The 14,540-nt window shown below is 38.2% G+C and overlaps 3 protein-coding genes across 5 annotated transcripts; 2 read left to right on the top strand and 1 right to left on the bottom strand.

The window, feature by feature from the left end:
• The first annotated feature begins 2,589 nt into the window (after positions 1–2,589).
• Positions 2,590–5,893, top strand: LOC117620817 (scarecrow-like transcription factor PAT1). 3 transcript variants are annotated; one of them, XM_034351052.1, is made up of 3 exons: positions 2,626–2,696; positions 2,808–2,913; positions 3,824–5,893. In XM_034351052.1, the coding sequence occupies exon 3, from the start codon at positions 3,931–3,933 to the stop codon at positions 5,596–5,598; it is 1,668 nt and encodes a 555-aa protein (XP_034206943.1). In that variant the 5' UTR covers positions 2,626–2,696; positions 2,808–2,913; positions 3,824–3,930; the 3' UTR covers positions 5,599–5,893. The 3 variants fall into 3 exon arrangements, with proteins under 3 accessions (XP_034206945.1, XP_034206944.1, XP_034206943.1); XM_034351054.1 differs by lacking the exon at positions 2,808–2,913 and having other exon boundaries at positions 2,590–2,696; XM_034351053.1 differs by lacking the exon at positions 2,808–2,913 and having other exon boundaries at positions 2,616–2,696; positions 3,757–5,893.
• Positions 5,894–5,924: 31 nt separating this feature from the next.
• On the bottom strand, positions 5,925–10,006 carry LOC117620818 (WRKY transcription factor 1). The gene is made up of 5 exons (XM_034351055.1): positions 9,770–10,006; positions 8,224–8,939; positions 7,988–8,138; positions 7,714–7,872; positions 5,925–6,892 (listed from the first exon to the last, which is right to left on the bottom strand). The coding sequence occupies exons 2-5, from the start codon at positions 8,819–8,821 to the stop codon at positions 6,340–6,342; spliced, it is 1,461 nt and encodes a 486-aa protein (XP_034206946.1). The 5' UTR covers positions 8,822–8,939; positions 9,770–10,006; the 3' UTR covers positions 5,925–6,339.
• Positions 10,007–12,364: 2,358 nt separating this feature from the next.
• LOC117623137 (splicing factor ESS-2 homolog) lies at positions 12,365–14,407 on the top strand. Its single transcript, XM_034354004.1, has one exon. The coding sequence runs from the start codon at positions 12,655–12,657 to the stop codon at positions 14,164–14,166; it is 1,512 nt and encodes a 503-aa protein (XP_034209895.1). The 5' UTR covers positions 12,365–12,654; the 3' UTR covers positions 14,167–14,407.
• Positions 14,408–14,540: the final 133 nt, after the last annotated feature.

The raw sequence follows: 14,540 nt of genomic DNA on the forward strand, positions 1-14,540 counted from the left end.
CTCACGTTCACGTTTCGTTAAAATAGATTTCCACTCTTGAAGTTATATTATGTGTGTATTATATATATATATATATATATACAAATCACTGTCTACTTGTTCAATTTAATGGATGCAAACAATGAAGGCACAACAAGAAAACCATTTGAGAAGATTAGAGGTCCTTTTCACTTAAGCCATAAGCGATGCTTACTTGAAGCAAAATACAACTCAAGCGCTCTCTCTCTCTCTCTCTCTCTCTCTCTCTCTCTCTGTGGACAAACACAAAATGCCAAATGGGGCATCGAGAAAGGGTGACTGAAGATAAGAATGTGGGCCATTAGGTACACTCACTTAGAGGGGACAAGGAAACAACAAGATTCCCTTTTAATTAGATTTTGATTCTGCAAATTAAACATATATATGTTTAAGGCTAAGAATAATCACTTAAACATCGATACATGGAATTCAAAGGCCTGAAATTCTTCTGGGGTGACCCAAATAACCCTTCTTTGATTCGTCAATTAATTTATGCTTCTTCTAGAATAAGAATTTTCTGAGATTTCTGCTGCCCTCATCTTCTTATTACTTTCAAAGAAAAAACACATTTGTATCTTTCTATTATATATTGGCATGCGCATAAAGTGATTGACTGAAACAAGTACTGCAAATACCAAGTCCCAACAAGGAGGAAGGAAGAGGAGAAACAAAATGTGTTCCAAAATTTTCTATTCTTTCCTTCCCTAATAGGGTTTATGAATTATAAACCAATACATAATATTGCTCAAATAGTGTCAAGATAGGAAATTGCCGCATTCCTACTTCTTGCAAATCACATTTTGACATATACTCAAAAATAATTCATTAAAAATTCTATAAAAAAATCTCTACACATGTCGTCGACCTGTGATTGGCAAGGAAGTAGAAGCTTCTACTTCCAGAGAAGAAAACAAATATTTTTCCGTCAAGATTTTATTGATACGAGTATAAATTCACATGAATGTCAAAAGAAATAGACCAGAAGAATTCCCATAAAAGTAGCATACAAAATACAATTATAGTATAAGAGCAACTTGGTCTTAAGAAAAAGAAAAAGAATCAGCATAATAGAATACAATAAATCAAATTTACAGATGGGATGAATGGAACCAGGAAAGGGAAGACAAAAAAGGCGGAGCGTGTTTAGCTGAAGTGGAAGCACTATTTTCCTACGTCATCTAAATGTGTGACTTTAATTTTACCCTCTGCTCTATGCTCAACCGCGTATGTCACTATCTCAGATAACCAGATCAGGACTCATCTGCTTTAAAAACCAAACCTAAATTCAACTTAATTTTTGGTTATTAAAATAAAATAAAAAAATTTGAGGGAGCGTTTGGTGTCCTATTTAAATAGGAAACTCAAAAACTTTGATTTTTCTTAAAAACAATGAGTTCTTAAATTCATTTTTAAGATTCAAAAACTTGTTGGTATGCAACTTGAAAACTGTTTTTAAATCTTAAAAATTTGAGAACTTGTAGGTTGTTAGAAAAAAAAAAAATGAAAAAACATATATTTTTTTATTTTAATAATTGGGGTGTTTTTTTTTGTTGTTCTTGAGTTTGAGTTTTTAAAAATAGATATACTAAACAGGTTTTCTTTGTTTTAGACTCAAATTCTATTTTTGAGTTTAAAAAATTGAATTCAAATTGAATACCAAACAGACCCTAAATATTTTGACCAAGAAATAGTTTCTTAAATTGCTTCAACTGACCATTATACCTAGGTACCTTCTGTCACATGTTCAAGCAAGCTGCAAGTGATGAGGAGCAAGGCTGGCTTACTTGAAGGACCAAAACTCAATTAATTTTAGCCATTGGATTACTTGATGAAGAGATCATCAAGAACCTCTTGGGCATGATGTCATGCTGACTTACTCTCCATGTGTTTGTGGTGAGAAGGAAATTAAACCAGGTCAGAGTCATATCTATAATGGGGAATTCAAATTTAAGCGCGTCAAATGGGTTGTGTTAACATAGACTAATATGATATTTAGCAGCTAATAATGATCTACACAGATTCTAACTTATCTTGCTAATCAAAGGGTATATTGGTCTTCATGTCATAGTATCTACACGAAAAGATCTCAGTTGTACTATTTTAAGCTAGAAAACTCTATAGCTCATTTGTGAAGGTAGCATTAAATGAACTAAATAAATATTTATTTAATTTTTAAGCGATTGAATGAGGAGGGTTTACACAAATATTAATTAGGTGTCTCGAACCTCTGCCTGCATAAATGGAGGTAAAAAATTTAACTAACTGAGTTATACTCTACTGTCAATATTTATGTACTTTGTTTAAGGAAATGCTGGTTTGGTTAGGTTTGTACATCTATTTCTTTTCTTTTTTTTTTCTTCTTTGGGTCTTTTTTATGTTGTTGGGTTGGAGAGGCTTGGAGAGCAGAAGGTGGTTGTAATAAAGGGTTTTTTTCTGTAATTTCCCCTAGACCCAAATTGCGGCAACTTGCAAACAAATCATAGTGGTATGGTAATTATGTAATTTTGTGTCAATTATAGGGCTTGTTTTAATTGAGAATTTTTTCATAGTCCACAGGTGGGGAATTTCTCTAAAGAGGACCCTGCTCTCTTTTGTCTGTCTCACCGAGTCACTCCCCCACTCTCATAAAAGACTCTGGTATACAGTGCAATTCCAAGCTTCAAATTCATTCAACCAAGGTATTCCTGTCAACAAGATTTGATGTTTTCAAAGTTGGAATTCTTTGTCAAACAAACGGTCTAGCATTTATTAATTTTCCATTAAAATCCTCTGTTTTTCATTTGTAATAGTGGTCTTGCTACACTAGTCATTTTTTTGGGAAAATTTTGTGCTTTAAGTAGTGTTGCCATGGAAGATTCTCTATTGCTCAAACTGGGTTGGTGACGTTTCTTCAAGGTATATCAGATATGAATTTTGTTTTCTTTTTGGTGGATTCTATGATGCTCTGTTTTCATGTTCTCGGTTTTTTGCTGGTGAGACTGGCGATTGAAGTTTGAAATGGCTTTCACAAGGCATATTGTTGTTTCATGTTCTTGTTTCTGTTTGAGATTTGATGACCCTTTTTTTTATGATTTGAATGTTTGTGGAAAGCATCAAACTTTATCATTGGCTTGAAACAAATGGGTTTCTCACAGAACGAAAATTTGGATTCCAATTTGTTGGTGTTGGAGCCAAAGATTAAGCGCTCTATGTTTTGCTGAGCATATTGATTGGTCATTATTTACTTCCTTTGCTGATTTTGAAATGAAAGTCTGCATTCGAATTCATCATGGCAATTTCTTCTGAGATGCATTTGGTTGGAGAGGCTCATACATACTTCTTTTAACTTTCGAAATGGAAAGAATGCGGCAACGCAAGATCATTAAATTGGTCGAGCTATATTGGACCAGAATTTTTGTGATCATTATCGATTCAAATCTATGTTTGGCAAAACTTTTTTACTTCTTTAATTGTTTGATCATATTTATGGAGATTGGCCACCTATAGTTGATCGCTTTTCATGTATACCATTTTAGAATTTTATATATTTTTTCTCTGCTTATCTAGGTAATATTCTCTGTTGTAAATATCTTACATTGAATGTTTCCCAGTTTGATAAAAAAATATTTACCAGTATTTCTAGTACAAATATTTTAAAGGACATAGAAATCGAGAATTGAAAACAAGAACTAGAATTGTCAGAGAACAATTAGGCTATTCTACACTAGGCTAAAATTGTCCTTTATGGTTTTCCTGCAGATTATGCTGTGTTTTGCCCTCTTTGTTCCAGATATCAGTGTAACCAAGGTCTCTTGTTGTCATACAGATTATGTTTCTGGCAAGAGAATTCAAGGCCTCCTATGCTGCTGAAATGAAGACTGAATAACACCAAATAGAGGGACCGGACAAAGTCAACAATCAAACTATTCTTCAATGCAAACATCAAAGCATCACAGAAGTTCAGGCATGTCGAACCGGTTGTGTTATCAGCCAGTCCAAGAAGTAGAAGCCTACTGCTTGCCTCGGTTCCAAACTTTGGACCCCCAGGTGCATTACAACAATGAGAGCAGCCAAAGTACCGTCTTCTCAGCTCAGAATTTCCATATTAAGTACTGCACTTTGGAGTCTTCCGCAGCAAATGGCAGCTACACTGTCTATAACTCCCCATCAACTGTCAATTTCTCACCCAACGGAAGCCCAATGTCACAGCAAGATTCTCACTCATATCCACCACCTGACCAGTACCATTCCCCTGACCAGAATTATAGCTCTCCGATAAGCGGATCCTGCATTACCGATGATGCAACCGACTTCAAGTACAAGCTGAAACAGTTAGAAACTGTAATGCTAGGTCCTGATTCCAATATTCTTGACAACTATTGCAGCACCTTTCAGGATGGGACTAGCAATACCCTGCCAGAAACGGATAGCTGGGGACAGATTATGGATTCAATCTCTAAAAGGGATTTAAAACAAGTCCTCATTTTCTGTGCAAAAGCAGTAGCAGATAATGATCTTTTACTGGCACAATGGATGATGGATGAACTACGCCAGATGGTGTCGGTTTCTGGTGAGCCAATTCAAAGGCTGGGAGCATATTTGTTGGAAGGACTAGTTGCACGGAGGGCATCCTCAGGGAGTAACATCTACAAAGCATTGAGATGCAAAGAACCAGCAAGTTCAGAACTCCTCTCCTACATGCATATTCTTTATGAGGTTTGCCCCTACTTCAAATTCGGGTACATGTCTGCAAATGGAGCCATTGCAGAAGCCATGAAGGATGAAAATAGAGTTCACATAATTGATTTCCAAATTGGACAGGGGAGTCAGTGGCTCACTCTAATCCAGGCCTTTGCAGCCAGACCTGGTGGACCACCCCACATCCGCATAACAGGCATCGACGACTCCATGTCAGCTTATGCCCGCGGAGGAGGACTAAATATTGTAGGGAAGAGGCTATCTAAGCTTGCTGAGTTGTTCAAAGTGCCATTTGAGTTCCATGCTGCTGCCATGTCTGGTTGCGAGGTTCAGCTGAAGCATCTTGGTGTTCGACCTGGGGAGGCATTGGCTATGAACTTTGCATTCATGCTGCACCACATGCCAGATGAGAGTGTCAGCACTCAGAATCATCGCGACCGGTTGTTGAGGTTGGTTAAGAGCCTCTCTCCAAAGGTAGTGACCCTTGTTGAACAAGAATCTAACACAAACACTGCTGCATTCTTTCCACGGTTTGTGGAAACACTAAATTACTACACGGCTATGTTCGAGTCAATCGATGTTACTCTTCCAAGGGATCATAAGGAAAGGATCAATGTAGAGCAACACTGCTTGGCTAGGGAGGTGGTTAACATAATCGCATGCGAGGGCGTTGAGAGGGTGGAAAGACATGAGCTTCTTGGGAAGTGGAGGTTGCGGTTCACAATGGCTGGATTTACTCCATACCCTTTAAGCTCCTTGGTAAATGCCACCATCAAGACACTGCTAGACAACTACTCTGACAAATATAGGCTTCAAGAGAGAGATGGAGCTCTCTATCTTGGCTGGAAGAACAGAGATTTGGTTGCTTCTTGTGCCTGGAAGTGCAAACCGAGCACAAATTAAAGCATTTTTTCTTGGAGTGGAGGCAAGGCAAGCTTAGAATAGAACATGTTTTTTCTTTTTCAATCTGTTTGTACACTTATTAGCTGCTAACTGCTTATGAGAAGGGTGCCATCAACTGTGCACACTTCCATAAATTGAAGTTAGCCGTTTTCTGTGTCCATTTCATGCCATCAGACCTTTTGGTTTGGATGGCTGAGAGAGAGAACTGATTTCAGGTGGCATCGGGTTTGTACATGGTTGGAGTAACCGGCACAAATGCTTCGTTTTCCCCCCTCCTTTTGCTTTTGTTTTTCTTTTCGAGGCAGTTTAAATTGAATAGTGTCTAATAAAGAGAATTGAAAATGATGGAGTAACCATGCATGCTCTAGTTTGGTCTTCAGCATATCCAAGTTACAGGATTTTGAATCAAATACTACAAGGGTTTGTGCACAAAAACAGCTATCAGATATCAAGTGCCACTGAGTACTTGCTTAGTCTAATCTACGTCTTTGAGTTTATTCAATCCATATAAATAATTTACACAACTATTGTTAGTCTTCCAATCTGCAGTTGAACATCATTGCCATTCCACCAAATCCTACCCTCCAACCAAGAGTGCCTTCCCCCACCGGCATCCTCTCTCCCGAAAAGACAAATAGAGGATGAAAGAATAAGATATACCCCTAGCACCAAGCAGGTCCTGATACATTAATACATTATTTAGGGTCTAGATGAATGTGGATCCAGCATTGCAGGTTAACTTTAGACAGGTTCTGCTTTTGGATTTTTTTGCTCCGGTGAATTACTTTCTGGACACAGATTGCCGTGAACGACCGTATCAATGCAGGCGTTGTTGCCTTCTGATTTAATTCCTGACTCGCCATTTTGCAATTCATTGGCCCTAGGAACAATTATATCAGGGGCATCACTTTCTTCTGTGGTACATGCTTTGCCAACCACTTGCTCATTTAATTTTCTTTCAGGACCCAGATCAGAATCAACGACCATATCACAGCCAGCAACATCACTTGATTTAGTTCTTGGCTCAACATTAAGTTGCTTGTTTGGTTTATCTTCGTGTTTTGGGCTAGTATCATGGCAGACAGCATTCCCTTCTGATGTAGTGCCAGACTCACCATTACGGGCCGTCGTAATCACATTTGATGCTGCTGCATTGTGGGTCACAGTCCTTGTGGGTGGCATATCATGATCGTGTTGCCCCTCATATGTGGCTATAACAACTTTTGAATCATGAGACGCCCTCTCTACATGTTTCTTAACAGGGCACCCAGGATTTGAGCATCTGTAGTAACTCCTATGCAATGCAAGTGCAGAAGCAGAGCAGAGTGAGCAAAAAATTACACCAAAGAAAATAAGACAGAAAAATTAATACCAAGGAGATTAATTTCAAATTTTCAAAACATAAACAATCTCGTCCACATCCTTCTCCAAGATACATACCAAGGAAGACAAAACTAAATAAAACTAGAAGCAGGACATGTTTGAACAAAGCTTACAGATGCATAGTGAATCATTTACCCAGTTGCCCTATTGTCTAAGAAGTAATCGGATCTACTTCTTCCGATTTATCATCAAAGCAAGATACAAGACTACAGAAGTATATGCAAGTTAAATGAAGGAAAACAATGCCTTATTTGGTCTAGGCAGTTACTGCACAGGAAATGGTTCCATGGAGGCACAAAAGTCTCAGCACGTGTGTTTTTTATGAAATTTTTTTTAGTAAGACACTTTGACAGACATTGGTTTGCACCATGAGACCATATCCTCAATTAAGTCCTTAGTCCAGATCAGGGGTGTCATAAAGCATGTAAATTACTTCCACCGGATACTATCATATTGCTGCAGTTGCAGTTTGATGCTACTAAGCAGTTGCAAACTTGCAATGATCACTACATTTAAAATTTTCTTCCTTCCCCTTGCTTGCAAGTATCAAGCAGCAATATTAGGCTCACAGGCCAAAACTCTTAATGTAAACTTAGCCTGCTTAAGCAGTGAATCTATCAAAACCATGATCTATACATTATTATATTTCCAAAACAAGGAGCAGGGTGGCAAAATTCAGGTACACACCTAATATAAAGAGTTAATACATGCTACCATTAAACTGATATGTACCTTGGATTTGGATTGCCTTTTACTAACTTCTGCCCATATTTGCGCCATCTGTAGCCATCATTCACTATATCAGCCTCACTCATAGTCTGAACAACAACACGCGGTTCACCAGCTGGCTTATCCACCGGAATTGAGTTGCCATTATGTTTTTCCTTCTTCCTGTTTTTTTTTTTTTTTTTTTTTTTTTTTTTTTTTTCCAGAATGGCAGTTAAACAAAGGTGAATACTATATACCACTACACACGAAAATCCAAAATAGCTAAGAATGAACATACTGTCTTTTTGAGTCTGGATCACCATCTCTGGTTCTATTTGATTGAGAGAGCACTCTCTGCACACCTTCATTATCTGCAACGGTTGATAGCTGAGAGGGATCCACTGGCTCAATCTGGTTAGATGTGTGGCCATGCACATCCGATGGTTTGCCTTCAAATACAAGGTCATCAAATAAAAATCAAACAAGATTGGGTACTGTAACCAGAACTAGATAATAACTAAGTTTCATTCTCACCTTTGACACCAGTTAACAAAAGCTCTTCTGGTCTTTCTTCGACAATGGACACGAGAAAACTAACAGCTACTGGGACGCTAACTTGAGCTTTAGGATGTCCATGCTCACCAAAGTAAACAGTATCTGTTATTTGCCCATTATGTGTGCGCTCCACTTGCCTCTTTACTGGACATTTTGGATGCGTACATCTGTAGTAACTCCTTACATATGCATTTCCCTTAACAAGTTTCTGGCCATATTTTCTCCAGTGATAACCATCCTCTAACCCTCTCTCTCGTGCTGTAGATGGAGTGCTTCCTTCTTGACCAGATTGCAAGACAAGGGCGGAGGTTTCAGGGGTTTGTGGTGCTTTCTCAGATGTTAAAGAGGTAACACTTCCTTCTTGATTTGATTGAGATGCAGTACCAACACCATCAGGCAGCTGTAACGATTTCTCAGGTATTAGAGACTGAACATTTCCTCTATGATCTGATTGCAGGGGACAGATCCCATTATCAGGAGTTTGATGTGGAGCATGAATTTCACTATTTGAACTCTCTTTCTTCGGTACTATATCAGAAGCAATTTTATCTGTCCCAGGTTCCCCTAGAGAAATCATGTGAGCTTGATTCTTGTATCAGATACAGAAGAGCCTGCACTTCAACTCACGGTGCCATCATCACAATTGACCTCGGCCTCAAAAAGATGCACATACCACAAGTTGTTCAACTCTGATCCTGTAAAGTAAGGACACGAATGGCGGTCAGGACTTCCTTGCTTCAGAACAGATCAGAACAGTCATAAGGTAATGTCCCAAGACCTAATTTTATTTGAACAAAGATCATGAACAGCACAATTGTATGGTTTTCAGGGGAAACAAAATTAATGAAAGCGGACTCTCCTATCAATGTGAAGGGATGTGCACATATATGCATATTTGTGCGTGGGTGCTCGGGTGTATACACGAATATATACTGTTTCAATTTGGTTTGAGCGTATTATTAAAGTAGTAGTAGAAGCAGTACTGGTACTTATATTTCAAAATTTGCCACTTTTTAGAAGAAGAAAAAAACCTCAAATTTGCAAAAAGAGGCATGAGACACCACCATAAACAAAATTTCAAATCTTTTGTTCCATCTATTACTCTTAGGGGGAAAAAAATTACCACTCAATAATTACCCAGAAATGTTTTAGAATATACCCTCCATCACAGTCAAGGAGAAACAAAAAGTTGATGGCTTTAAAGAATTCAACTATTGAGTCAAACAATCCTACTAGTACTAGCTCAGTTCAGGAGAAGCTTTGGGTAACTGGAAGTAAAAAGATGGAAAATCCAAGGACTCGGCTACCCTCTATTTTTCACACTTTCTCATCACCCAAACAAAGCATATCCTAATTAAGAGCTACAACTACAGCAAAAAAATAAAATTTAACGACAAAAAAAAAAAAAAAAACCAAATCACATGAGCTCAGGTCAATTATATTTAAAAAATATAAAAAAAAGTTTAAATCAAATAATTATAATAATCATCTGCAAACCATCTATTTTGAAGCTCAAATTACAAACCCTATAAATTTCGCGATCAGGTGCTCCAATTCCACGTGAAGCCGCCGGCTTTAGATTGAATCAGAGCCGTAGATCACGCCGTCGCTGGGGATTGAGCTGAAGGTAAGGAGCTGGGTGCAGTGAGAGACGACGAGTCGAAGCTCTGAGGTTTTCCAAAAGTCTAATCCGTAATACGATGAAGGGAGAAAGAGGGGGAGGAGAAATTTGCTGGCTGCGACGAGGTGCAGAGAGGAATCTTTGTTCCCTGGTTGTCTGGGGCTTTGATTGGTTATAAGCCGTTGGAATCTTTAAGCACGGAAAGCATGCGGGCCATAGGCTGGTTCTCCTTGGACTTGGACTTTGGTTTTTGGACCGTCAAAACGCCATTTCCGGTGTGTAAAAAGAACCGTGGCGCTTGGCCCATTTTAAAATCACTTTGATGCCAAATTTTATATTTTCTTTTCTAACGACGTCAATTTAATTATTATTTATTATTTTAATACAAGTCATAATTTAAATTACTTTAAAAATTAATATGATTTATGGAGGGAGAAATTTGAATTTCGATGGAAGGTGGCAGATTCACTATCATAGCCAATGACCTAACGAGAAAGATTTTATTTGAGAATATATGAGTTAAGTCAATTGATCAAGACAGTGTGTCACATGAGTTCAATCCACCTCTCTATACATCAAAATAATTTAGATAATAATTTGAACTTGGAATATAGCACTTGGAAGTGCTCATGTGCTTTGTGAAGAAAGCATTAACAATGTTTTTAGAGCATCCGTAATGGTTGCTCAACAATTTATTTCAGTTCAGTTTAATAGTTCAATTTATTGAACTTTTTTAGCAGTTATTGAACTGAACTGCACTTTCACTTACAGTGGTGCAGTTCAATAGCTTACAAATTAAAAACTATATCTTTTTAAATAATAAAATAAAATAAAATGAATAAAGTTGATTACAATAAGAATTATACAATGAAAATGATTTCAAATATATCTTTAAAAAAAGACCAATTTTGAATATATATTTAAAAAATTAGTAACAAAATTTTCTTTGGTTGGTGATAATATTATATTAACACTTTTTTAATGAAGAATTGGAAGTTGAGATTAAATGAGAATATATCAAAGCGCCTCTTTTTTCAAGTTATTGCATAACAAAATTGAATATGAATAAGCAAAAATAAGCAAAATTGAATCTGGTTAAGCATAATGATTTGAACTTGGTATATAGCACTTGGAAGTGCTCATGTGCTTTGTGAAGAAAGCATTAACAATGTCTTAGAGCATGGAGGACTCGAACCCATAACTTTTCATTGATGAAATAATTGCTTCAAACCACTTCACTAGTGTTTACAGTTGACATTGTTAATTAAATACATCACACGTCCTATCGTTTTCTTCAAGTCCTGCCAAAACAAAGACTTGACCACATAGAAATCAAAACAAAGACTTGACCACATAGAAACCAAAACAAAAAGACTTGACCACATTGAAACCAAGCAAAATTCTTAATACAACTATAAACTCTAAACTTTATAAATACAACTCTCCTACACACTCTTTACTCACAACTCTTTTTCCACAACTCCTTCACCACAAATTTTCTTGCTCAGTCGTTACATAGAGAGAGGCTAGTATACAAATCAGTGAAAACTTTGAGAAAAAAAAAATTAACAGCTAATTTAAATTAAATGTAATGAAAAAATTTAAAAGTAAAAGTAATGTTCTCTATTTGTTAATAAGAGAGAGGCTGTAGAGTTATTATGTTGGGCCAGTTGATTGAAATGAATTTTAATTCATAGTTCTAAAATGAACTAAACTTTATCACTGCAAGTCCAAAGTTCAATTTATTGAAATAAAATTGAAATGACCCTCACTATTGCGGATGCTCTTAAAATTTGGTTGTCAAAAACGTTTATAATTGTTCTTTTTTTGGGGAAAAAACGTTTTTAATTGTTTAAATACCCTTTTGGCCATTGCCTTGATTTAAAACCTCAACTATTGACTAGGGGTGGGCACGGTTCGGTTTGGACCGGTTTTGGCCTCAAATTAGAACCGATCCGGTACTATTCATGCGGTTTGGTTCGGTTCGATTTTAATTAAAAAAATTCAAAAACTGTCCGGTTCGGTTTGAACCGGTTTCGGTCCGGTTCGGTTCCGGTTCGGTTTTGAACCGGATTATAAAAATTATTTTTTTAAATTGTTTTGTAATACAATTCTCAACTGAAATATTATTTTTTTACTTGAAAATTAACAAATTATTCAATTTCATATAAAAAATAAATATTAAAGTGAGAAAAGAGAGATATTTTGACATTGAACTTGGATAAATATTAGGTTTTTTTAGTGAAATTAAAAATATAGCATTAAATATAAATATATATTGAAATTATATATTTTTTTAGTTTCACCGGTTCGGTTCGGCCCAGTTCGATTTTTGAAGACATAGAATCGGATCCGAAACCGGTCCAAACCGGTCCGGTTCGGTTTTTGACCGGTTTTTGACTTTTTGGTCAACTCGATTTTTTTCCGGTTTGATTCGATGTGGTTCGGCTCGGATTTCCGGTTTGCCGGTTTGAGTGCCCACCCCTACTATTGACTAAACATGCGGGTTAAAAATGTATTTCCATCCTCTTTCCTTGTTATTCCAGGGAAATACCGTTCGCGCGTCGCGCAATTTAGGACATACACCGCCACTTAGATTCGCACGCGTTTAGTCCCTTTTGACAAAATCAGCCCCCAATTTCCAATCCAGGCACGGAGAGGAAAGAGCAAACCCTAAACCTAAAAGGAAAGTTCGTCCTTTAATTCTCGCCAAAACCCTCAATTTCACACTCAATTGCAATCTAACCTTCTCATTCTATCACAAATCGTAACCCCAATTCTCAAGAAGAATGCTTCTCACTCCGGGTCACTCTCCTCGCCACCTCTCATCCCCTTCACCGTCTGCAATTTCCGATAGTTCCGTCCAAACCCCAAGAAGTTCCGCCCAAATCACTTCCAGAAACCCTAGAGGCCATCCCACAGTCCTCGACGAAGACACCTACGTCGACGCGATCGAGAAGATCATCGAAAGGGACTTCTTTCCCGATATCTCGAAGCTTCGGGACCGCCTTGACTGGCTCGAAGCGATCAAGACCCGCGACCCGGTTCAGATCCGCGATGCCCAGTTGAAGATCATTGAGCGCCGCGGCAAGAAGGTAACTCATAATCCTGACCCTGATGGTAGAACCCCTGGTTCGACTTTTATGCGTAGTTTCACCCCTGCCGATGAATTTGATGGTAAAACCCCGAAAACTCCCGGTGTTTCAAATATGGGATTGTTTGGTGAGGTAGAGTCTAACGGGGCTGATGATGGGGTAGAGGCCTCGTTGTCGCTCGACCAGTTTTTTAGGCGGTATACGAGTGAGGACAATCAGAGTTTTTCAAATATTATGGAGAAGGTGAATAGGAAGAGGAAGGAGAGATATGAGTATTTGACAGAAGGAGAAAAGGAGGATGTTAAATCGATTGAGGATGCCAAGAGGGATAGGATTACAGATGGGTATGGGACGTCTGATCAGCCCCCCTTTACTCTGGAAGGGTGCAAGTTTACGGCAAAGAATTTGCTGATGTACCATCCAGCTGATCGCGGTGAGGCCCCGTTGACAACAGAGGAACGGGCAGTTAGGATGAAGTGTTTGGAGAAGGAGATTAGTCGAGCCAATACTCGATTGCATGGCAAGATGCTGGATTCTAGGCCAAAGGAGGATGGTATGGCTGAGGTTCTTTATACCACAGTTGCAGGTGCAACCCCGGTTATTATGGATAGGGATGGGGATAAGTTTAAGAAGTACGATTTGGATGATTTGAGGAAGACCCCGAATCCGTTTTATGTGGAATCTGGGAAGAAAGCCGAGAATGGTTATAGTTTTGTGCGGACACCATCACCAGCACCGGGTGTTGATGAATCTCCATTTATTACATGGGGTGAAATTGAAGGGACGCCCCTGAGGTTGGACCTGGAGGACACTCCGATTGATATTGGCGGTGGTGAAGGGCCTCATTATCGGATCCCATGTCCGCCTGTAAGAGATGAAAAGGCTCACTCACTGTCAAGGGAAGCTGCACGCAAATTGAGGGAAAGGTCAAAAATGTTTCAGAAGCCACCATTGCCAACGCCCTCTAGAGGTGGTAGTGCCAGTCCGAGTGTGCGGACGCTATCTCCCGCTGCCCAGAAGTTTGTCAGGAATGCAATTGCCAAGTCTTCATCTTCTGTTGATGAAACTCTTCGTGCCAGTTACAGAGGTACAAGTCCTGGGTTTTCTACGCCTAAAGGTGGGAGGAGTATGTCAAGGTTGGGAAGAGATGCTAGTATCATTTCAAGATCACCATCTCCAAGGGTGGACTCTAATCCTCCTTGGTAATTGGGAGTTTTCTTTGTTTAGAATCAATGCTTCGTTTGGCACTGGAGAAGCATTATGTGTTTTAACCATATATGTAAAAATTCAGTTGTTTCGCTTTATGTTGATAAGTGGAAGATTATTATAACAAGCTCCAAATATTCTAGATTTCCATGCTTGTTTTTAAAAATGTCAGTTTCGATTTTGTACTTCACTACTTGTTCCATTGAAGGTCTTTTGTATGAAATGCAATAAATTTAGGATATAAGTTCTGTTCAAACTTCTGTCAGTATTTCAGTTTTAGATTGTGATATGTTGTATCGATTTCATCGTGTTCCTCTTTACAAAGTTATTAAGCTCCAATTCATATGTGTGTTTGGAAATTTACTTAAGCGCTA

The sequence above is a fragment of the Prunus dulcis genome, chromosome 3 (assembly GCF_902201215.1).
Source record: "Prunus dulcis chromosome 3, ALMONDv2, whole genome shotgun sequence".
NCBI lineage: Eukaryota > Viridiplantae > Streptophyta > Magnoliopsida > Rosales > Rosaceae > Prunus > Prunus dulcis.